At 49.5% G+C, this 23,599-nt stretch overlaps 2 protein-coding genes and 1 long non-coding RNA gene across 10 annotated transcripts in view; 1 reads left to right on the top strand and 2 right to left on the bottom strand.

Annotated features, from left to right (window-relative positions):
• UBE2V1 (ubiquitin conjugating enzyme E2 V1) overlaps nucleotides 1-7,577 on the bottom strand; it is a 38,164-nt gene extending 30,587 nt beyond the window's left edge. For 2 of the 8 annotated variants that reach the window (XM_012766158.3, XM_076010872.1), the window contains exon 1: nucleotides 5,551-5,630. In XM_012766158.3, coding sequence (XP_012621612.2) covers nucleotides 5,551-5,572 — 22 coding nt within the window. In that variant the 5' untranslated portion in view covers nucleotides 5,573-5,630. Of the gene's footprint in view, nucleotides 1-5,550; nucleotides 5,631-7,480 lie in introns of those variants that run through there. The other 6 variants (XM_020281969.2, XM_076010873.1, XM_076010877.1 and 3 more) reach the window with 5 other exon arrangements.
• LOC142876856 (uncharacterized) lies at nucleotides 5,698-16,708 on the top strand. Its single transcript, XR_012923684.1, has 2 exons — nucleotides 5,698-5,809; nucleotides 16,593-16,708. It is a non-coding gene; the product is annotated as an uncharacterized LOC142876856 (long non-coding RNA).
• The window catches only part of PEDS1 (plasmanylethanolamine desaturase 1), a 25,298-nt gene continuing 18,247 nt past the window's right edge, over nucleotides 16,549-23,599 (bottom strand). The window contains exons 3-6 of the mRNA XM_012766157.3: nucleotides 22,669-22,760; nucleotides 21,385-21,529; nucleotides 19,552-19,764; nucleotides 16,549-18,020 (exon numbers count right to left, since the gene is read on the bottom strand). Of these exons, the coding sequence (XP_012621611.1) occupies nucleotides 17,899-18,020; nucleotides 19,552-19,764; nucleotides 21,385-21,529; nucleotides 22,669-22,760 (572 nt within the window). The 3' untranslated portion in view covers nucleotides 16,549-17,898. The remainder of the gene's footprint in view (nucleotides 18,021-19,551; nucleotides 19,765-21,384; nucleotides 21,530-22,668; nucleotides 22,761-23,599) is intronic.

Raw genomic sequence — 23,599 nt, 5'->3', positions numbered from 1 at the left:
GCTTGGTGCTACGAACACAGCAGAGAACAAGAGAGAATCCTACCCTAGTGAAAAGGCATAGGAAATATGCAGAAAGCACAAAAACTTCAGGTAAAGTAACTTAGGAGAGAAGAGAGAGCCATGAGAGTGACAAAAAACCATCATTGAATGGGGTGGTTGAGGATGGTTTTTCTGGGTATCTGTGATCTGAAGAATGAGAAGCAGTCAGGTTCATGAAAATCTAGGGACAGAGCAAGAACAGAGATGTGTGCGATACCACTTGAGGTCGGGGTGGCAGGACCTTGTAGGCCACGGAACAGAGCTGGATTTTATTCTAGTGCAGTGGGAAGGGCTTTCTGAAGGGGAGAGGCAGTTTCTGTCTTATGTCTATAAAAGATCATTTTGCCTCCTGAATAGAAAATGGATTGGGGCTAGGCGTGGTGGCTCACACCTGTAATCCTAACACTCTGGGAGGCTGAGGCGGGTGGATTGTTTGAGCTCAGGAGTTTGAGACCAGCCTGAGCAAGAGCGAGACCCCATCTCTACTAAATATAGAAAGAAATTAGCTGAATGACTAAAAATATGTAGAAAAAATTAGCCAGGCATGGTAGCACATGCTTGTAGTCCCAGCTACTCAGGAGGCTGAGGCAGGATGATTGCTTGAGCCCAGGACTTTGAGGTTGCTGTGAGCTAGACTGATGTCACGGCACTCTAGCCCGGGCAACAGACTGAGACTCTGTCTCGAAAGAAAAGAAAATGGATTGGAAAGGGCAAAATTGGAAGCAGGAGACTTTTTCAGTCTTCCAGGCAAAAGGAAGATGGTTCTGGTTAGACTAGGATGACAACTGTAGAGATGATGGCGAGGAGGAGGATTTGACAATTTATTTCAGGGCTACACCGACTGGACTTGTGATGGTGAGGATGTGAAGATAAGAAAAGACTCCTACCTGAGGGTCATTACCATCTACCTACTAATGAACTAATTGGCCAACACAGAAACATTGACAGAGAGGCCAGTGGTTGAAGGCACCTGAGATGCCTAGCTCAGACAGCAGGCAATGTGGGCTGGAAGAATGATGATTGCCCAAGAACACTTGTCCTGGAGCAAAGCTGTCCTGGTTCTGCACCCTGGCTCTGCAAGTCACCCACTCTCAGCCTCAGGCTAGTTACTTCCTCATCTTCCTGATAGATATATGCCTTAAAGGTTTGCTGTGAGAAGTGAGATAATGTAGCTAATACAGTGTCTAGCACATAGTAAACCCTAGAAGTGCAACTTAAAAGAAGCCTGAGGGCTTGCATATAATTGAGGATGAGGGCTTTGTACATGACACCTGGGGCTCCAGCCCAACAATATGAGTTATTCAGTATAAAGCATAAGCAAGAGCTTCCTTAAAAATAGACCTAACTCTTGCTGGACAGCACCATTACCCAGAAGGGGATGCTATACAAAGGGCTCCTGAAATGGGTGGCAGCAAACACTTCTTATTAAAGCCCTTTCACCAAGATTAAACACTCCAAGACCTAGGAAGAGCATGTCAAAATCCATGCCTTTTCCATTTCCTTCCTAAGATGCTGGTGCATGTCAGGGAGTGAACTGGAGTCAAAATGCCTGGGCTAGGCTGGTCCGAAGGTAGTGAGTTATCTCACGTGATTGTTCACAGTCAGTTACAGATTGAACTCCTTGTTCTACTACTTTCCCCCCTCCTCACTACTGCACTTGACTAGTCTTCAAAAAAATAAAAAAAAATAAAAAAAATAAAAAAATGCCTGGGCTCTAGTCTGAGCATCATCAATCTCCCTCAGCTTTTGGCCCTTCCCACAGTAATACTGCGGGCTGGATGCTTCCCTTGGTTAGTCACTGGGCTGTGGAGAGTTAGATGAGACAATCTAACAGGTAAGCCACAATATGTGGAACATTCTAAAGGACTATACATGATATAAAAATAGTATTAAAATATTTACTTCACCAAATGCAGCTCTATACTTCACAGTGGCCTTTCAGAATTTAACAAAGGATTCCTAACTTCATATTTTGTATTCCATTTTTATCAAATTACTGTAGAGCCACAATCCAGGTTGGGGGTGGGGAGGGAAGAGGACGACAGATATGGAGAGAAAGAGAATGGGTAGAGGGAATAGGGTGGTTTTAAAGTTAATGTGTTCTAACAGCACCTCATGCTTAAAAAAAAAAAGGAGAGAGAGAGAGAGAGAAAATAAAGTTAATGTGCAAGGAGAAAACCATGCTCGATCACCAAAATTAACCCTGGCAATCCCTCAAGAGAATTAGCTTGCACTAGCCCAGCAAAGCCAGTTCCCCTCCATCACTTGAGCAGATAGCTGTTTCTGTGGCTAAGAAGAATATGAAGAAGTTAGTTGTCTTGAATGTAGAGCCCATGTTATACAAAGGGCACTTAACTATAATTGGTACAAGATGCTCACACAGTGAGACACACAAGTCTGAGACCAACTTAGGGACTATGGGTTCTCACCTCCCTCCCCCAGCTCTCTCTGGGCAACATCTTTTAATGCAAAGGACAACTACTTAGTCTCTACTGCCCACATGATTAAATCTTCATAAGAAAGTGGGTACTCTCATGTATGCAAATTTAAAATCATGCCCATCCAGGGATTACCTCTCTGGCACTTGGTTTCTGGTTAATTGTCAGGGAAGCCTGTGGGATGCTGGGTGAGAGGAAGGACCAAGGGCCACTGTTTTATGTCCTGCAATCCTGGCCAAGGCAGGAGGAAGTCACCTACACAGTACTGGCATACTGAGGGATGGTGGTGGACTCTTCACAGTTCCACCCTCTAGGAGTTCTGCAGAAACCACACACTGCAGAACCAAGGGAAGTGGGAAGGTGGTGTAGCCAAATGCTGAAAGCAGTGATCATAAAAATCTAAGTTCGGCCCTTAAAGGACTCAAAGGCTTCACAGCTGTTTCCTGGCAACCAGAGGCACAGATTAATCAAGAGGCTCACTCTAAACCTGACTAACGAAGGCCTCAAAGCCCCTGACCACACCTGAAAGACTTCTCAGGGTTAGAAAGTAGAGAGACCTGTACACTCATTTTAGTGTAACCCAATTGAAGTCTTTCTGCTTCCACTCTTAGCACTCGCTCTGCACTACTTTCACTGCCTAACGACACCAGATCTCATCATCCTCCTTTTAAGACTCTCATTCATTCATTCAACAAACATTTACTGAATACCTCTTTCGTACTAGACATTTGTTCAATGGCTTCCTCTTATATTTATTAAAATCCAGAGCCATATCAATCCATCTCATCTCCTTAACAAGCGTCCCTTGCACACCAAAACCTTTTATGCTGTTCTTTCAACATGCCAAGCTCCATCCCACCACAGGGCTTTTGCACTCAGTCCATTCCTGTCTCCTGTCTGTGACACATGCTGTATGTAGGGTTGGCTCTTTCCATCATTTGTCTCAGTTCAAATGCTACTGTCTCAGAGAAGCTTTCCCTGACCACCTCTGCAGACACTCTCTGTCACATAAGTTCCTTTAAAGGCCTTCTCCCTGACTTGAATGGAAGCTCTGCAAGGACAGGGGCTATGTTCACTTTGCTTGCTATTACAATGGGACATAACAGACCCTCAGTAAATGTCTGTTGAATAAAGAGACAAAAGAATTTTGGGAAGCCCATTTAGGGTACCTCAAAGCCTGTTCTATGTTATCTAAACCACACCAAGTGCTACTGTATTAATATTTTAGTAGACAGCAGCTGATGATGTTTTATCTGACCCCCATAGCATTTATGAAGCACTCTTAAATTGGCAGGATCTCAAGAAGTCAGAATCGAGTAGCTATTAAACCAGATTGTAGGTAGCCAATCTCAGGTGACTGCAAACAGGGCTAAGCTGCAATACCACCAAAATGCTGGCCACCCCAGGGCACACTGTACTCCCCAATTCATAGCAACCCAGCGAGGGTGTTATTCTGGTGAGAAGTTTACCCCAGCAGTCTGGCCTGACTCAGCCTCTCTCTTCTGGGAGTGCCTGTAGCAATGTCTCTGTAAATGAATTGACTCAGCACTGTTCCAGCTGAAACCAAAATCTGGTAAATGGATATATGGTCTCCTCTATGCTCCAGAAGACCCCACTGCTTTAAGTGTAAAATGCAGCTTGCAGCGAGTCACTTCACCACATCCAATTTCCTTTATTCCCACCCTAACAATTAGACAGGCATGGCTCCTTGGCATACTAGAGGAGCAACATCTGGAAAGATGGATTCTCCTCACCCTGTTTCCTTCAGATCACCAACCCTTTCCTTACACTGCTGCTGCTGTGGCCTTAAACAGTCCAAGGATTGCAGTGCTCAGGCTGGTGTCCTGCAGGCCCATGTGGGAACACCGTGGCCCTGTTTGTGTCCTCCATCAGAGGTAACCCACCCTCACCCCATTTGGGAGAACCTCTTTGGATCTAGTCTGACCCCAGCGGAAACTTCACTGCAGGGCACCTAATGGGGCACCCTCACCCAAGAGTTCCCATCTCATCTGTTTGTCTCCTTGTGCCCATCCAGCCAATGGGGGACTTCTAAGCTGAACCCACATATCTGTCCCAGTTACTGAAAGGAGTGACAGTCGCCACAAAAAAGACACTTACACTTCTAGAGTATGCTTCCCTCACTTAATACAGGAAGAGGAAATAATTCTTCTTTAAAAGAAACATCTCTGAAACCTGACCTGTTTCCACTCTCACCTACTGGAAGGGACTCCCTCAGTTAACATCCACCCCACAAGAGGCACCCCCAGTGCTCCCAACTCATCTGCTCTTCCTCGTCCAATGTCAGAGGTTACACCAACTGCCCCACCGGGAGCTTGGAGGAATCCATCTGTCCCGTCGAAGAGGGGTCTGGTCACGATGGGGTCATTTCACTACCGCCCCCATCAGATCCCTCTGGCATCTGACTCCTTTTCCCCTCTCACTCATCCTGCGGACATCTCCTCAATTCTGCAGCCACCCCAAGGCTCCTCCTTTCCGATCAGCATAGGTATTTCCTCAGCTAGCCCCATCCCCAAAACCAACGCCGAGCCGCCCTTTACCCAGAGGGGATCCTCCTCCCATGCGGCCTGGGGGTTTCTCCGATGTCCCCTCTGACCAGACATCCCAAGCCCTCCGCCTCCCCAGGAACCCCAGCACCCCGTAAGGGACTTCCATCCGCTTCGGGGCGCCTCCTCATCCTCTGGGGAACCCCTCGGTCGTCCCCAGAGTCGCCAGCCCAGGTCTCCTCAGGAGTACCTCAGGGCTCGGCCCTCGCCCACTCCGGCCCCTAGCAGCGACGCCGGCCCGGCCCTTCCTCTCAGCGGGGCCCTCACGCCGCCCACGGGGAGCCTCTGGGCCTCTCCGCGCCGCCCACAGGCCCCTCCGGTCCCCGCCCGTGCTCCTGGCCACCGCCTGCTCCTCCTGCCCCGTCAGGCCGCGCCGCTGGCGGCCGCGGAGGCCAGCGGACAGACGCGGCGCGGAGACCCTGGCCCCGCTGCAGGGGCCTCTGCAAGTCCCCGGCGCCCGGCCCGAGCCCGCGCCCCCTCGGCCGACGGAGCCCGGCACCCTCGCTCACCCGAGCCCGTGGTGGCTGCCATCTTGCGTCGCTGTCGCTCGAAGGCCGGCCCCTTCTTCACCCCCCGCCCGTCCCCTGGCCCTGATGCGCAGGCGTGCGCGCAAGCGCAGACGCCGCCGCTGACGGCCGCTCCGGGGACCGGCGCGACGCGGGCCGGGAAGGCTTCTTTCCTTTCCTTTTAGAGGGACGAAGTATTGCGTGCGCGAGGGCCGGGCAACCTGCGAGTCCCTCCGCGCCTCGGAGCGAGGGAGGTGTGGAGGTGAGGAGAGAAGCGCGGGGTGACTAGGCTTGGGAGGGCGCGACGGTGAAAGAAAAAGGAGAAAAGAGCGCTTCCGAACAAAAAGCGCCTATTTCGCTGCAGGCACTTTCCTATGTAGCTGAACCCTCACAACATCTCTGCCGGGTCAGGGTTCATGTGAAAAATAAAGCTAAAACAGATCAAGCCATTTACCTAAACTGAGCTGTTAAGTGGCTGAGACTGAATCTGAACCCAGGTCTTGCTTCCAGGGTCGATGCTCCCTGCCCAGACACGGCCTGTATTGGGTGCAGCTAACTTGGGAGGATTAAAGTGGCAGGGAACACATTCACTCATCCAGCCATTCATTGATCCAAACAAATTATTAAGCACCTACTATGAGTCAGGCATTGTGCTAGGTGCTGGGGATGGATATATATCCCTAAGGAAGCAAGCAACTCCCTGCTTACTTATAGTCTGAGACAGAGGAGAGCAAGTACACAAATAAATAGGCAACTATAACTATGATAGGAAAGAAAATAAAACCAGGGAAAGGGCAACAGAGGATAATCAGAAAGGGTCTCCTAAGGTGGCCATATTTCAGCAGAGGCTGGAATGATGAAGAGAGAGGGAAAAGCCTGTGCAAAGGCCCTGGGGAAATATATTTGCCAATTAATAAGTCCAAGAAGCAGTGCCTCCTTTATCACAAATGGTCTGAGAAGGCCCTATATGCATGTGGAAACAGGCTGAGAGAAATGAAGGCACTGGCTTAAAGTCACAGAGCAAAACACTGGCAGAAGGACCACCAGGACTCTCAATACAGAGAGACAAGCTGGAATCCAACCCATCACCTTTTTCTGACAGCAGTGCCTACTATCCATCTCCCCACTGCATTCACTTCTCCCACTCAGGGCAAGCCCCCCTTGCCTCCCACTTGGAGGACCCCAGTGGCCTCCCTTCTGTCACCTATTAGGGTCCATTCTGCATATGGCAGTCAGAGTGTACTCAAAATACCCTCCAGCTAAAGCCTTCAGTGGCTGCCCATTCCTTCTGGATAAAATACAAACTCTGCAAGTAGAGTGACCATAGAATTATCACTCAATGAGGTCAAAGGGGACCTCTTGTAATCTCACCAGGACTCTGTAGGACAAAGCAGGATGAATGGACACCCTACCCACAAGGCCTTGCACCCAGGGCTGGCACTAGGATGGGGAGGTGAGGGCATCAAACTTGAGGCTTTCACTCAAGTCCTGTCTCTGCACTTGTGCAACCTACAAGTAAGTGCCTCCTTAAAATTCGCACCCTAGTTGCCTCACTTGCCTTACCCTAGCCTTAGCACTGCCTGCACCTCTAAGACTTTCCGGACCTCTGCAGCTACACTGACCCTTTCCAAGGCCAATGGAACATGACATGCCCTCTCCCTACTCAGGGACTTTGCTTGTGCTTTTCCCTCTCTTCAATTCTCAGATGCAGTATCACTTCCTCAGGAAAGCCTTCCCTGATTTCTCCAGTATAATTTGCTCTCAAAGTTGCCCCGTTCCAGAGCTGATCACACGTGAAACGACTTGACATTATTTCGTGTATCACATGATACAAGTTTCCCCTGGGGAGCACAAAAAATATTTGCTCTGGACTTTAGTCACTGCAAAGCATCAGCAGCAAGTGGAAACATTTGGCCTCCTAAGGTGGACTCACCTCTGGAGTGAAATTTTCTGGGTTCAAGTCCTTCATCACTCACTCTGCTGTGTGACTTGAGGTAAGAGATTTGAACCTTTCCTGGCATCAGTTTTCCTTTCTAAAAAGGAGGACATGACCTCAATCCTTGTGCATGAAAATAAAAAAAAAAAATAATAAAAAAAAAATAAATAAAAAGGAGGACACTAGTGTCGACCTCATAAAATTGCTGTGGAGATAAAATGCTTTGATAAAATTCCTTGGCACAGAGAAGAGGAAGGGACACTGAAAGAGCTGACATTTACCAAGGCGTTAATCCAGCTTTTAATTCTGAACTCGAAGCAGCAACTCCTAGGACTGTGCCCATTTTAGAGACGAGAAAACCGAGACTTAGAGCTAACGGGTGGAAGAGTGAGGATTAAAACACAAGCCCCTTATCCACGATGCTCATAAATGTTTACTTGCATAGATTCCTTGGTTCTTGTAGGGACTTTCTTGCAAGCAAAATTGACAATAATCCGAATTTCTGTGCAGAGCGCAGCGCGGGAGGAAAAGGTTAGGCGAAACTGCCCAGGGCATGCTGGTTATTGTAGTCCAGCGCTCCGCGGAGCCTGCTGGGAGTTGTAGTACCTCCCCTCGCACATGCGCCACTGGAGAGGCTCCGCCCCCTTCCTGGAAGACGCGGCCAGTTCCCAGAGAGTCGGTCCTCCCCCTGCCCCCTTCCCGGCTCTGCGCTTGAGATGATAAACTCAGCTGTTAGGGATGAGAGAGTCTTGTTTTAACGGAATGTTGGAAAGATTAAAATAGTTAATAGAACCAGAGACTCTAGAAGAGGGCTTGGCACTAAGTGCTATGTAAGTATTAGCTGGTATTATAATTTAATCTTCAGTGACCCTTGCAAAGTAGCTGTTACCATCTCCATTTGTCAGATAAGGAAACTGAGGCTTGGAGGAGTTTGATGGCTTGTCCAGGGTCACACAAGGAAGGAGAAATAGTTTTGGAATCCAGTTCTCTTAACCCCGTGGCACCTGCTGGTTCTTCTGTAGTGAGGGAGGTGGAGCCTGGGAGGTTTCAAGCAAAATGTGGGTAGGTTTGTTTTCTCTAAGTGCATTCTGGCTACCTGGAGGGAACTGGACAAGGAGACTCCAGAGAGGAGGTGTGTTGGACACTTGTTTACTGCCAATCCAGTCACCATGCCCCTACATGAGGTGAAGTGGGTCTTTGGAAAATTCCCTCCCCTGTTAAAAGCTGGGGAGAAAGCCTTTTTGTCTCTTTTCTTCCTTCTTACAATATGAGCTTGTGGAGGCTGGAGCTGTGGCAAGCACATTGAGACCATGAGGCACAAGCCAGAGACCATAAAGCTGACACATCAAAGATGTCAGCTCAGAAAGATGGCAAGAGCCAGGTCCTAGATGATGTGGTTAAGCTGCTGGAGGACTCCTGTGGCTGTCTACCTACAGACTTCTTTTATTTTATTTTATTTTTGATACAGAGTCTCACTTTGTTGTCCAGGCTAGAGTGAGTGCCCTGGCGTTAGCCTAGCTCACAGCAACCTCAAACTCCTGGGCTCAAGCGATCCTCCTGCCTCAGCCTCCTGTGTAGCTGGGACGACAGGCGTGCGCCACCATGCCCGGCTAATTTTTTCTATATATATTAGTTGGCCAATTAATTTCTTTCTATTTATAGTAGAGACGGGGTCTCGCTCTTGCTCAGGCTGGTTTCCAACTCCTGACCTCGAGCAATCCGCCCACCTTGGCCTCCCATAGTGCTAGGATTACAGGCGTGAGCCACCGCGCCCAGCCTACCTACAGACTTCTTAAGACATGAGATAAGTATCTATTGCTTAAGTGGCTCTTAAAGGTAGGTTTTTGTTTTTTTTTTTTTTGAGACAGAGTCTCACTTTGTTGTCCAGGCTAGAGTGAGTGCCGTGGCATCAGCCTAGCTCACAGCAACCTCAATCTCCTGGGCTCGAGTGATCCTTCTGCCTCAGCCTCCCGAGTAGCTGGGACTACAGGCATGCGCCACCATGCCCGGCTAATTTTATATATATATATATATATCAGTTGGCCAATTAATTTCTTTCTATTTATAGTAGAGACGGGGTCTCGCTCTTGCTCAGGCTGGTTTTGAACTCCTGACCTTGAGCAATCCGCCCGCCTCGGCCTCCCAAGAGCTAGGATTACAGGCGTGAGCCACCGCGCCCGGCCAAAGGTAGGTTTTTGTTACCTACAGCCAAAAAGCATACCTAATAGATACAGAAAGCTGGTGCGGTGGTTCAGCTGAGGGACATATAGACCTGACTCTTCCACAGCGTTCCCAATAAATAGGAAAACACTGGGGATGTTTTGGAATCTCTGGGATGTGAAAGGCATGAGTAGTTTGAAAAAGTATATCCAAAATATAAAAAACATTATTATATAATGTTTGCACAGGCTTTATGTTTTCATTTTCAATTTATGGTTAAGAAAAAACCCAACTTCGTGCTATACTTTTTTTTTTTTTTTGAGACAGAGTCTCACTTTGTTGCCCAGGCTAGAGTGAGTGCCATGGCGTCAGCCTAGCTCACAGCAACCTCAAACTCCTGGGCTCAAGCAATCCTACTGCCTCAGCCTCCAGAGTAGCTGGGACTACAGGCACGTGCCACCATGCCCGGCTAATTTTTTATATATATATATATATTAGTTGGCCAATTAATTTCTATTTTTTATAGTAGAGACAGGGTCTCACTCAGGCTGGTTTTGAACTCCTGACCTTGAGCAATCCGCCCGCCTCAGCCTCCCAGAGTGCTAGGATTACAAGTGTGAGCCACCGTGCCTGGCCGTCCTATACTTTTTATAATACAAATTACAGAAAGTAAAGCTGATGAACTGTTGAGAGGAAGGGTCATGGGGTCCCAAAAGGGGGAGAGTAGAATCCCTGGGAAGGGGTCTGTGGTAAGCAGATTTGACACATTTGCTAGCGGCATTTTATGATACATATGTGGAATTATGTCCCCTGAGGTGTATCTGAGCATAGCATTAAGACATTTAATGTGTGATGTAGTTTCTCAAATATACAGCTGAAAAGGGGTGGGAGTAGATGGTAGAGGGGCCATAGTACATTTCATTTACATCATCGGTGGACATCTTGGGATGTTTCCGTTGACATCTTCCTGTATAATTTATTTTTGTAACATCTGAATTTTGTATCATATGCTACTTTTGTGGTCAGGGAAAAAGAAATGAAAACCTGGGGTCTAGGGCAGAGGGCAGGGGTGCATGACAAAAAGGATGAGTTTCTTTAATTTATAAAGAAAAAAGATAAATAACCCAAAAGAAAGATATAATCATAGCAAGCATTTATTGAGCATTTACTGTGTTCCAGGAACATAATGTTTTGCATATACTAATCTTCACAACTATCCTATGAGGTAGGTACCATTATTTAAATTTTGCAGATGAGGAACCTGAGACCCAGAAAGGTCAAGTAATTGCCCCAAGTCACAAGCTTGTAAGCAGCAGAGCTGGGATTTGAAGGCCAAGCTCTTAACCACTACTGCCCTGCCTTCCAAGAAAAGGAAGGGATGGGAACAGATAAGGAAATGCAAATGACTTTTAAACTAACAATAAGATACCCAATATCACTCAACAGATTGTATTTCAGTGATTCTAAGATGCATAGTTTTACATTCAAACATCTCTGAAATCAGGGTGCATCTTAGGATCAATGACATCTTAGATTCAAGGAGATACAGTAAGAGAAATGCAAATTAAAGCCACCTATCAGATTGGCAAAGAACAAAACATTTGATAACTCACTGTGTTGGCAAGGGTGTAGGGAACAGACACTCTCAAAAGCTGTGAGAGTTTAAATAGGCACATCCTCTGTGGAAAACAATTTGGTGTGGGCTGTTAAAATTTAAAACACAAACACCCTATCACGCAGCAATTTCTAGGAATTGATCCTTCGGATCTCCTGGCCCACAGAACAAAGACTTAAGTTCTCTGTTGAACATAACAGTGATGTGATGCAGTGGAAACTGCAAGGGGGTTTTGGTTTAGGTCCATTTGCTTGTTGCACAAAGATCCAATTATTGAGATGACGAGGATTGCCAAGGAAGAAAGGAATTTTTAATATGTCTTGCTGGGAGAACAGGAGAAGCTGCCACAAATCCAGCTCCCTGACTAAGGGAAGTCATGGGCTTTTTTTTTGTTTTGTTTTGTTTTTTCAGATCAGATTTTTAATTCACAGCAAATTTCCATTCTTTTTTTTTTTTAGGTAAGAATTATCTTTTTTTTTTTTTTTTTTTTTTTTTGAGACAGAGTCTCGCTTTGTTGCCCAGGCTAGAGTGAGTGCCGTGGCGTCAGCCTAGTTCACAGCAACCTCAAACTCCTGGGCTCGAGCGATCCTTCTGTCTCAGCCTCCCGAGTAGCTGGGACTACAGGCATGCGCCACCATGCCCGGCTAATTTTTTTATATATATATCAGTTGGCCAATTAGTTTCTTTCTATTTATAGTAGAGACGGGGTCTCGCTCTTGCTCAGGCTGGTTTTGAACTCCTGACCTTGAGCAATCCGCCCGCCTCGGCCTCCCAGAGAGCTAGGATTACAGGCGTGAGCCACCGCGCCCGGCCGGTAAGAATTATCTTTATTTTATTTATTTATTTTTATTTCGGCATATTATGGGGGTACAGATTTTAAGGTTTCAATAAATGCCCTTTCCCCCCCTCCCCCCCAAGTCTGAGTTTCCAGCATGACCATCCCCCAGATGGTGCGCATCTCACTCATTATGTATGTATGTACCCACCCCACTCCCCCTCCCCCCTGCCCTATACCCTATTACTGTAGTACCTATGTGTCCTCTTAGGTGCTAGGTCATGGGCTTTTAAAAGAGGGATCACGTGCCTTGGGACAGGTTGTGGTATATCTCACTAGGGGCTACATGCATTGGGGGCAGATTCGGGGGGATGGTGAATCTTGGCATCAGGAAGTCTGCCCTGGAGGCTGCAGAATCTCAACTCCTTTGGTAGAAAATTCATCATTTCTGACCAGGTGGTGGCTCACACCTATAATCCCTGCACTTTGGGAGGCTGAGGTAGGAGGATCACTTGAGGCCAGGAGTCTATCATTTCTGGCAAACAACTCAAAGGCTCAAGCAGTTAGTTAAGGGAGAGGATTATAAAAATAAAATATAGGAGTACATGGAGCCAGTTACAGTAACGCCCACGACTGTCACTGGGTTAATGACCTTAACATCCAACAAGGTTAAAAAAAAATGCAGGTCGAGACCATCCCGAAGTTGGAAGACTCTGCAGCTGTAAAAAGGAGTAAGGAAGCTTTCTGAGCATAGTGTCAGTAATAACACTATTTCCAAAATACGTTGTGGGGGAGAAGAAAACTACCCTTCTCCCCAGAAAATTCAATGAAAGATCAACTCACAATAAGGAAGGTTACTAAGAGAAAGAGATTACAATGTATTTACTGTGCGCACGGGGAGAACCACAGAGTGATTACCTAATATCCCAGTGTGGTCCAGAAATTTACCCCTCACCTTAGAGGGGCGGGGGAGATGAGGAGTATAGGTAATTCTGTTTAGGGACAATAAGTGGTTACTAGGGAGGATGAATAGATACTTCAGACAAGGAATGGATGGTGGAAAACAGATTGACTTGTAAATGATTCTCTTTGGAAATTAAATTAACCTGAGAGACAGGTATTACCTTTAAAATGGGTTGGGCAAGGTCTGGTTGCCTTTTTTATCTTTTTTCCTGCAATATATTGAGGTAACTGGGAGGTAATTGGAAAGGCAATTGTTTTTCCATGGTTTTGTGTGGATAGAGGGAAAAGTCCCTCCCAGCGCCTGTTGACTTCTAAGGGCCTTTAATTCAAAATATTCTTTATACCAAGGAGTCATGTTTTGGGGTGAAATTCCCTGAGCTCCTTCAGTGTTAAAGGGAAAACGGCAAGCTGCAGGACTGTGCACTAAATCCTATTGTGTGACAGAGGTGGGGGCAGGCATGGCTCTACACCGATGTAAGGGACTTGCAAGCGTCTGTCAAAGTGATGGCCTCTAAGGAGGGGAGCTGAGGGCTTGGGGGCACATGTATCAGGGAGCAATTCACTCTTCACTTTAGACCAGGGAGGGGTTGGTAACTTTATGTAAAGGGCCACTTAGTAAATATTTTAGGCTTTCTTGGGCCGATTGGTCTCTGAGGCAGCCATCAAATCTGCTGCTGCAGTGCAGAGGCAGCCTGGGACAGTATGTAAATGAGTGGACATGGCCAGGTGCCAATTAAACTTCACAAACACCATCGAAATGTGAACTCCTGTGTTGGGGAATATGCCCCTCCTAATCATTTAAAAAAATACGTGTGAGCTGTAGGAGAACCAGATGGGCAGGATTTGGCCCACTGGCCGGAGTCAGCTGACCCGTATTGTTTGATTTACTCCTTACCTTATGCATGCATTATGTGTTGCAAAATAATATTGAAAAGGGTAGCTTGACAGTTTTTGGTTTATCAAAAGGGGGTAGGGTTAATGTTGGGGCAGGCGCCCTGAGGTGTGTGCCCAGATCCCTCTAAGAAGAAATGAGCACAGAGAGGGATGTGTGACATTCCCAGGTCCAGCTGGAGCCCCATGTTTGCCCTGCGTGCCACCTACCCTGCTCTGCCACCAGATAGCAGCACATGCCCACCTAAAAGCAAGCCATCCTTCACCAGCTGGGAGGCTACGAGCATAAGTTGACCCATGCACCTATTTTATTTTGCCCACGGGTTATGTTTTAAACGTGGAGTCTGTGTTTTTAAAATCTGGCTCCTTTTTAACCAACTGGTGTGAGTAGCAGCTGCCTTTGGGGCCCAAGGTCTCCAGGTCATCCCAGTCCCCAGCGTCAGCTGCCGTTTCTCGTGCGTGTTGCCATTTCCTCATAGTGGACACATTTCCCTCTTGCCACCTGCCTCACCTCCCTCTCCCAGTGACAGTGCTAAAGCACAAGGGCTCTGGGTCAGGCATGGGTTCAAGTCCTGGTTCTGCCACCTACCAGCTCTGTGACTTTGGGCATGTCACCTGACTTAGGTTGCCACAGTTTCCTCATCTGCAAATGGTGCTAAGAGTACTCACTTTTCAGAGCTACATGTATTGCTGATGGGACCTGGGCCAGAGTTCTTAGCACAGTCTGGCAAGGGATAAGTGTGCAGTAAATGTTAAGTGGCATGTTTCCTTCTGGCCCTCACAGACACTTGTTTGTAAGCCCTGATCTCACAAGTGGCCCCAGCACTCTCGGACCCAATGCATACCTTCTTCTGGTTTTATTTTATTTTTTTGTTTTTATTACTTTTTCATTTTATAGATTTTTTTACTTAGATTTGTACCCACTTTCTTCTGGTTTTAAAAAGAATTTTTTTCCAACCCCTTGGGATTCAGAAGTGAAATGGTCTTAGTTTGAGGCCTGGCTCTGCCATCACTAGCTGTAGAACCTTCAGGAAGTCATTTTACCTCTCTGGACTCAGGCTGAATTTTTTTGTTGGCTCCAGCAAAATTGACAGACTCGTAGGGCCTGGAAGCCAACCCCTATCCCACTGAGGCAGTTCATCTGGTCTCTCCGAAGAAGAGTTTGGGTGTCTGCTCCATCTACCAGACTTCTTTTATATTATAACACCTTAATTTTCTTCTGGGACCCTCCCTCCCTCCTCTGGCTTGGAAAGCGTTGACCCCACTTCTGCAATTCCAGGTGGACTTCAGACCTGGCCAATAGAACATTTGTCTCACACACCACCACCCCCCACCCTCTGACCAAGGTCATTGGGTCAGGGAGAGGCACATGACCCAACCCAGGCCAAGGACAGTCTGGGACTTTCACTGCAACTGCTGGAAAGGCTCTTGCCACTGGACGGCTGAACAGGTTCAGTGAGTCTCAAGTGAGAGAACAGAGCTAAGAGAGAGAAACCAAGTTCTGATAAATCATGTGAGCCCCTGGGTCCTGCCAAACCTTCAGTCAAAAACCACGTGTGGAGGCCGGGCGCGGTGGCTCACGCCTGTAATCCTAGCACTCTGGGAGGCTGAGTTGGGAGGATCATTCTCAAGGTCAGGAGTTCAAAACCAGCCTGAGCAAGAATGAGACCCCATCTCTACTAAAAATAGACAGAAAATAATTGGCCAACTAAATATAGCTAGAAAAAAATTAGCTGGGCATGGTGGTGCATGCCTGTAGTCCCAGATACTCGGGAGGCTGAGGCAGGATCGCCTGAGCCCAGGAATTTGAGGTTGCTGTGAGCTAGGCTGACGCCACAGCACTCTAGCCAGGGCAACACAGTGAGACTGTCTCAAAAAAACAAAAAAAACCACATGTGGACTTCTTAGTTTCATGAGCTTATACAGTTATCTTAGCGATTCACTTTTGATTTAGTTTAGTTTTCTGTCATTTCTATCATTTTAAGGCCCTTCCTTTTGTGGTCCCCTCAGACAGTCACAAATCCAAAGTGGTAGGCAAACTTTAAGGAAAATGAAGTTATGGGTCACATTTTAAAAAATAAATGCCATGTTTGCAACTGCACCGAAGAGTCTTTTATCATTTCCTTGTTCCCAACAGGCTTTCTTTTTTCTGGCTAAACCATCTAGCCTAGACTAGGTATTAATTGTAATGTCTGTAGTGTTCACTCCGGAGCCCAGTGCCTGGCACATAGGTGTCTTGTAATTACTTGCTCAGTGAGGGAACAAGTCACTTATTCGTCCAGGATGTCCAGAGGCTCCCCACTCACCTCAGCCTGTGAGGCCCTGTGTCACAGGTCCCTGATTCCCAGCCCCACTCACCTCAGCCTGTGAGGCCCTGTGTCACAGGTCCCCGATTCCCAGCCCCACCTTCGCTCTCCCCGGCTTGCTGTAGTCCTGCCACACTGGCCACCCCGCTGTCTCTTAAAATCCCAGGCTTCTCCCTGGTGGCTAGGAAATAAGACCAGAAACAAACAAAACCCAAGCTGCTTCTTGTCTCAGGGCCTTTGTGCTTGCCGTCCCATCAAGAGGCCAAGTCTTAGCTCAACGGCACCTCCTCAGAGGCCCTCCCGGACCACCCTGCTTCTCCGCTTCTTTGATTTTCTTCACAAACCACCACCTGAATTTCCATGTGCATTTATTTATGTTTATTGTCTCTCTCTCCCCAGGAGGGCAGCTCCACCAGGGCAGGTCCTTGTCAGACTGTTCACCACTGTACCCGTGTCCAGGACAGAGCCTGGCACGCACCGGGTGTCAATAAACATCTGCTGAAGGAACTCACAAATAGGGATCAGGCATCATTACTTTATCATCATGAAGACATGAAAGGCCACTCCTCACCAAATGGGGGTCCCCTCCAAAGGACTTGGAGCAGATGTCAACATTACTTCACGGTCAGACGACAAGCCCCCATCCTGAGGCCCGGGCTGGGGGAGCGAGGAATGGGGAGGGAGGGAGGGAGGCCTTGCTCCCCCTGGCTCCGTAACACAACGCCCACCCCAGCCCATCAGGAAACGTCATGAGGCAGCTAAGGTTAAGTAGACTCTTGCTGCTTTGTTATAAATATATTATGTGCATCCAAAACATGACATTAAAATATTACTCCGTGTTACAGAAAAGATATTAAGGCTTTCTATTATTTACATTAAACAAGCAAGCACCTTTAAAAAAAAAAAAACAAAAACAAAAGAGCCCCACTCTTCCTTCTCTGACACACCCTGGCCAGAGGGGATACTGTATCCCCTTCCAAATGACCAAGACCTTTTGCAGGGGCTGTGCCCTGTGAAGACATCCTCATATTGGAAATATCAGCTCTGGCTAGAATCACGTGGGCAGATGGGGGTGGGGGAGTGGAGAAGGGGTCCAGACTTGGGCCGGAAGTTCCGGCCTCTTCTGGCCGGCTGCCTTCCGGCCCTTGCTGAGCTTTGCCATTCTTGGGTGGACAGGCTGGGCTGGAGGTGGCGGCTGGGGCTGTCCACCCACCCAGGTCTCCAGGATCAGTCTGCAGGGCATGGCAGGACAGTGCTCCAGGGACACTGAGGTGTGCCTGGGGGCTCCCTAGACCACTGGGGCCAGACAAGGAGGGACAGACAGAGGCAACTCAGTGGCCCCAGTGCCAGCCACACCAAAGGGCTGCCCAGCAGGGCACAGGGCAGAGTACAGGGAGTTCGTGAGCCGCCTCTCTACCCGAGGGGCGGCTGGCAGGGCGGGGCTCCCTTTTCTGCAGGGTCCAGCTTGGCAGACAGAGCAGCTCAGTGGCTGGGGAGGGGCCAAGGACAGAAAACGAAAAAAGGAAATGATAAATCAGTGGCTCAAGTATTCTGTGTCACGAGGGGTGGGCTGGGGTTGCCTGGGCCCAGCCCAGGAGGTGTCCTCTCCACCTGGAGGGGCCAGCTCGAAGAGGCTGGAATTTGGCAGATGGCTTCGGTTTGGGGGCTAGGGAAGGTTGGCAACCAAGTGGCAGGCTCGGAGAAGTTATTTGATCTTCTGGGCCCATTTCATGTCATCTGCCCGAGGCTTCTCGCCCGTCAGGGCCTGGATGATGTCCTCCAGGCGTCGCCAGAAGCGTATCTTCTCCAGAGGGTAGTTGAGCCAGCCTGCAGTAGGAACAGCACCGGGAGACTGAATGGGGCGCGGTAGTCAAGGCGATGCTGGATACTGGGGGAAAGCTGGCCCTAACTGGGGCAGGGCCTAACAAGGGGTGATTCTGCAGAGGACTGGAGCAGGCGGCACCAACCAAGGAGTCTGGGAATGGAGGCCTCCCCTCTAATGGTCTCAGGGCCACATGGAATGACTCTATTTTCCCATTCATTCACTTATTTTTTTTGTTCCTTTTAAAGAAATGGGGTCTCGCTCTGTCGCCTAGGCTGGACTGCAGTGCTGCGATCATAGCTTACTGTAAGCGATCCTCCTGCCTCAGCCTCCTGAGTAGCTGGGACTAGAGGCATGTGCCAACACCCCTGGCTAATTTTTTAAAAAATTATTTCTTGTAGAGATGTGTTGCCCAGGCTGGTCTTGAACTCTTGGCCTCAAGCAATCCTCCCAAAGTCCAGTGATTACAGGTGTGAGAGTCACTGTGTCTGGCTAAAATAGCCTAAATTCTAATCCTTCCGCCTGCTTAAATTCCTTAAAAAAAAAAGTAGCTATAATTGATCGAGTACCCACTACACACCAAGCACTTTGTATGTGCCCCGTTTCCATTCTCGCGAGGGCCCCAAGAGGGTGGTGTGAAGGAAGGGGCTGCAGCCCCATTTTGTGGAAGAGAAAAATGATACTCAAGGAGGGTTGTGAGTTTTCTAAAGGCGCAGACGGAGGAGCTGAGAGTTACACCCGAGGTGGCTGGACTTACAGCACCTGATAGACCTAACCTTGCAAGCGGTCCAGTGGCCCATGACCTCCTTACTGTTCCTCAACACTACAGGCGTGTGCCTACTTCTGGCCTTTGCGCTTGCTGCTTCCTTTGCTCGAATCTGTCCCCATTTATCTGCAGGGCTGTTCCCTTGCTTCTCCCCTCCCTCTCCCACCGTGCTTGTCCCCCAAGACCCAGTCACCAGCCTCCTTGCTGCTCCTCAAACACACCAAGCAAGCACATTCCAGCCTCTGGGCCTCCACCTGCTGTTCTTGCCAGAGTGCCCTTCCTGCAGGGATCTGCTTGGCCTCCGCCCTCAGCCCCTGCAGGTCTTTGCTCATTTGTTACCTTCTCAGTGATAGTCTCCCTGGCCACCCTGTTTAGAAGGCACAGCCCTTGTCTCCTTGCCCTGTTTTCCCCGACAGTAGTCGGTGCATCAGAAGTACTACATCTTTTATTTATTGATTTTGTCGCACCCATTAGGTAGTGCCGCGAGGGCAGGGATCGGTGCCTGGCCTGTGGCCAGTACGCAGGGAGTGTCTGCTGGATGGATGGGGAGCCGGAGTCAACACCAGGAGGAGGGGAGAGGGCTCTGCTGTCTTACGTGCTGCAGGGTCCTCAGCACCGAGAATGCCTTGCACACGGTGTGTGCTCATTAACGGCACGTCCTGAGAGGGCAAGGACTGCATGACCCCCGCTGTGACCTCTGCCCTCCTGACCTCAACACTGGTGCCTCAGCCGTGGTGGGGAAAGCCCGTCCGCGCCGCCGGTGGCCCCACCTGTGGTGATGCAGAAGTAGGTCTCGTGGGGCGAGACGTGGTGGATGCGGTGGTGTTTACGCGGCAGAATGATGTGCCAGTCCTGCAGGAGGATGACCCAGCGTGGCAGCCCGAAGTACGTGTGCGACCACTTGTGGATCTGGTTGGTGAAGGTGCCAAAGATGATCAGGCAGAAGACGAAGCACTCCCAGGGGTACAGCTGCTCCAGGGCTTCTGCAGGGCAGGGGACAGCAGACCCACGGGGCTGGCACAGCCATCATGCGGGGCGGAGGCCCGCTGCCAACCTGGCCCTCACCACCCACCCCTGGCAGCTCCCACCCCTGGGCAAGCATCCCGGACTCCTCCCGGCCTCCCACATGGCCTCAGGCTTTCCTTCTGCTAAGTGGGCACATAACGGAGTAACACAAGGAACAGGAGCGCGGGCTCTGGAGTGCCCGAGCCGGGTCAGATCCCTGCTCGGACATCCTTGGCTGTATGGGCTTGGGTTGGTGATTCTGTCTCTCTGAGTCTCAATTTCTCCATCTGTAAAATGGGAATAAGGCCTTTGGCCAGGTCCATAGAAGCAGAGCCTGAGATGGCTTCCCCCGCATGTGACTTATCAAGCCGATCTCTTCAGAAAAACATCTAAGAAGTGAGGGAAGGGAGACAGGGTGGGGAAGGGCCGAGGGGGTGGCAGCCTTGTCTCAGCCTGACCCTGGGAGGAGTTCTGGGCCTTGAAGGCTCCACAGAGTTGGTCCCACTCAGAGGTGAAGGGACGTGCCCTCCGCAGGCTTTTCAATCACTGGTTTCAGGTCTATCCCAAGAGAAGAGGCAGGGCCTCCCCCAGCGAGTCTCCCGAGAAGGGGGAGCTGTTGGCAGCCACGGGGGAGCGGGGAGGCAGGGGTGCCACTGCACCTCTGACCGTAGAGAAGCTGCTCTAAGAATCGGTGGGTGTCACGCTGTTAGAACAGGATCTGGCCTGGCCTCACCTCCACCTGACAGATGAGGTAATTGAGACTCGGAGTGATGAAGTGATTTGCTCTGGGACAAGTCCCTCCCCAAATAGGCAGGGCCGAGATCTGAACTCAGGACTGGCCTCACAGCCTATGCTCTCTATGAGACCAAGCGAGCAAAGCTGAAAGCCCTCAGGGCCAGGCTGACAGTGCAGATGAACAGGCGGGTGGGGTGGAGGACAGCAGGGAGCAGTGGGGACTGTGGTAAACTGGAGAGTGTGCATCCTGTCAGCCATCAAAGGGGGTGGCCACTGCTCAGCTCCTGCCCAGGGAGGAGGTGGGAACAAGGATTCAGGGTGGCCAAATCAATTGTTCAAGAGAAGCTGGAAACCCAGATCTTTATGTCAAATATCCCAATTTTCGTGAGGACAACTGACAAAAAAAATATTTTAAAACACCATGTGGCCGGGTGTGGTGGCTCACACCTGTAATCCTAGCACTCTGAGAAGCTGAGGCGGGCGGATTACTCAAGGTCAGGAGTTCGAAACCGGCCTGAGTAAGAGCGAGACCCTGTCTCTACTATAAATAGAAATAAATTAATTGGCCAACTAATATATATAGAAAAAATTAGCTGGGCATGGTGGCGTGTGCCTGTAGTCCCAGCTACTCAGGAGGCTGAGGCAGCAGGATTGCTTGAGCCCAGGAGTTTGAGGTTGCTGTGAGCTAGGCTGACACCACGGCACTCACTCTAGCCTGGGCAACAAGCGAGACCCTGTCTCAAAGAAACAAACAAAAACACCATGAGGGGCTAAACACACAACACAAGCCCCACGAGGCTCATGGGGCGAGTCTCTGTCCCTGACAGCCCACTCCTGGCCCATCACCAGCTGGCGTGCCTCACCGCGGCTCTGGGTGCAGAACTTGTAGGCCATGTTTAGCAGTGGCAGCAGTGTCACCAGGCAGTTGTCCCCATTGGTCTCGATGAAATCGTGCCGCGTGATAGCCGTTGGGTCGATGTGGTGCTCCCGGAATGGCCGAATGAAAGCCTGGGTAGGTCGGGGATACAGCCCAGCCAGTCAGCCCCTGGTGGTCGCCTGCTCGCCACACCCCCCAGAACACACTTGTCTACGGGCTCCCCTCCCAGCTTTGCTCCTACGGTTCATTCCACCTGGGATGCCCCAGTATTCCCACCAGCCACTGACACAGACCCCACCAGGCCTTTAGGGGCTTGGTCTAGCAGCTGTAGTGGAAGATGAGTTGAGATGGTTGTGGCAGGGACCTTGGGTTGGTACCACCCCCTCTGCGCCTCAGTCTCCCCACCTGTGCTGTGAGGGAGCTTGGGGACAACCTCTACCCTTCTTCCCCACCCTAAGGCAGTTGAGGAGGCCCCTTGAGGTAAGGGGTGGGACCCTCTGTCTCCCCAGCACCTGAGCCCTTCCTTAACTGTCTCTTAGCACAGGCTGTTCTGATAGGGCTGATTCTGTCCCTGGCCAAGAGAGAGCATGTGACCCAGCCCTGGCCAATCAGAACCTTCCATCCCTCTGGCCACAATGACTGGCTGAGGATGAGCATGTGACCCAAGCTGGGCCAATGGGAGTGAGCCATGGGACTTTGGCTGTACCTATGGGAAAGGAGAAATTCTTTTCTCCTGGGAGGAGGGAAAGGAGTTTTCTTTTTCTGGGAACTGGGAGGATGGATGTCTAGGCAGGCAGGAGCCATCTCACAAACGGAAAGCAGAGACAGAGACGGAGAGAGACTGAGTCTGAAGAATATGGTCTGTCTGTACCACTGGACCTAGCCATGCCTTAATTTGGCTCCAACTCTGAATTTTCAGTTATATCAATCAGTACCCTTGTTTGCTATTCTAAGCCAGTTTAGAATAGATTTTCTGTCACAACCAAAAAAGTTCAACTAATACAAGATAAAATCCAATTAAAACAGGTGTAGCACAGACGATAACGGAAAAACAAGACATGGTCCTCAAATTCAGTGAGTTCTGGTGAGTCAGGCACACATCGAGCTCTCTGACCATCCCAAGCCCCATATTTTTACTTCCACAAAACCCCAAGGGATTCCTGTTCTAGTCTGCACGGCAGGCATGAGGGACAGGCTGGAATACTGGGGAAACTGAGGCACAGAGAGGAAAGGGGACTCACCCACAGTCGGGCTGGGTCGACATACGCACCTTCCCCACGATAGGCAGCTCCACGGAGCCCCACGTGTCGGCACCCCAGTGCACCAGGCCAGACAAGAAGTCAGCAATGAGAGCCCCTGCAACTGTGGACAAGAAGAGGGTAAGCCGGGGATAGGAGGACATGTGGAAGGACATCCCTGCCCCCTTACCAGGGAGTCAGCCATTCATTTACTCACTTGTCTGCTCTGTTACTCATTTGTTAGGGGACAAAACATCTCTACTTGGGATGTTTTCTTCCCTGAGAATGGAGGCTCAGGCATAATACTCCTGCCCCACCTGCCCCTTCCTTCCTCTGCCCCCGGGGGGATGCTGGCACTCATCTGCCTGGGGAGTCTGAAGAGCATAAACTGGGCATGCTCGGATCAGCCCAGCCTTTCCTTGTTAGGGCTGGCCGTCCCCTTCTTTCTGCTCTGCACTGCGCCAGGGCTGCCTATGACAGCAGCAGTGTCCTTCTGGGCTTGGTATTAGGAAGCACCTTACCTGCAGACAGAAGCCACACCCCCACCCTAGCTTTTATCAGCAACAAACCTGATAATTCGGTCCCCAGCAACCTTTTCCTTGTCTTTGCTGTTAATCTGATCTGAACTGGAGTGGGGTCCCCTCAGAGTCCCAGCACTGTTCACTTACTGGAGGGCTCAGTGTAACACAGAGGTTAAGAGCTATTAGATGTGGACTCCAATTCCAGCTGTCACTCACTAGCTGCGTGACTTTGCACATGTTAACTAACCTCTCTGTGCCCCAGTTTCCTTTTGTAAGACGGGAATGATGATGACTAACAAAAACATAATGGGCACCATTTATTGAGCATTTTTTCAAAGCCAGGCATGACTGCTTTACATGCTAGATCTCTGTGCATTCTCACTGTCTGTTAGAAGTTGGTAGCATTTTTATTCCCACTTTGCAGAGGTATAAACTGAGGCTT

This window comes from Microcebus murinus, chromosome 16 (assembly GCF_040939455.1).
Source record: "Microcebus murinus isolate Inina chromosome 16, M.murinus_Inina_mat1.0, whole genome shotgun sequence".
In the NCBI taxonomy this organism is placed as follows: domain Eukaryota; kingdom Metazoa; phylum Chordata; class Mammalia; order Primates; family Cheirogaleidae; genus Microcebus; species Microcebus murinus.
The sequence above is the reverse complement of the archived record's forward strand: the minus strand, read 5'-3'. Positions and strand labels throughout refer to the sequence as shown.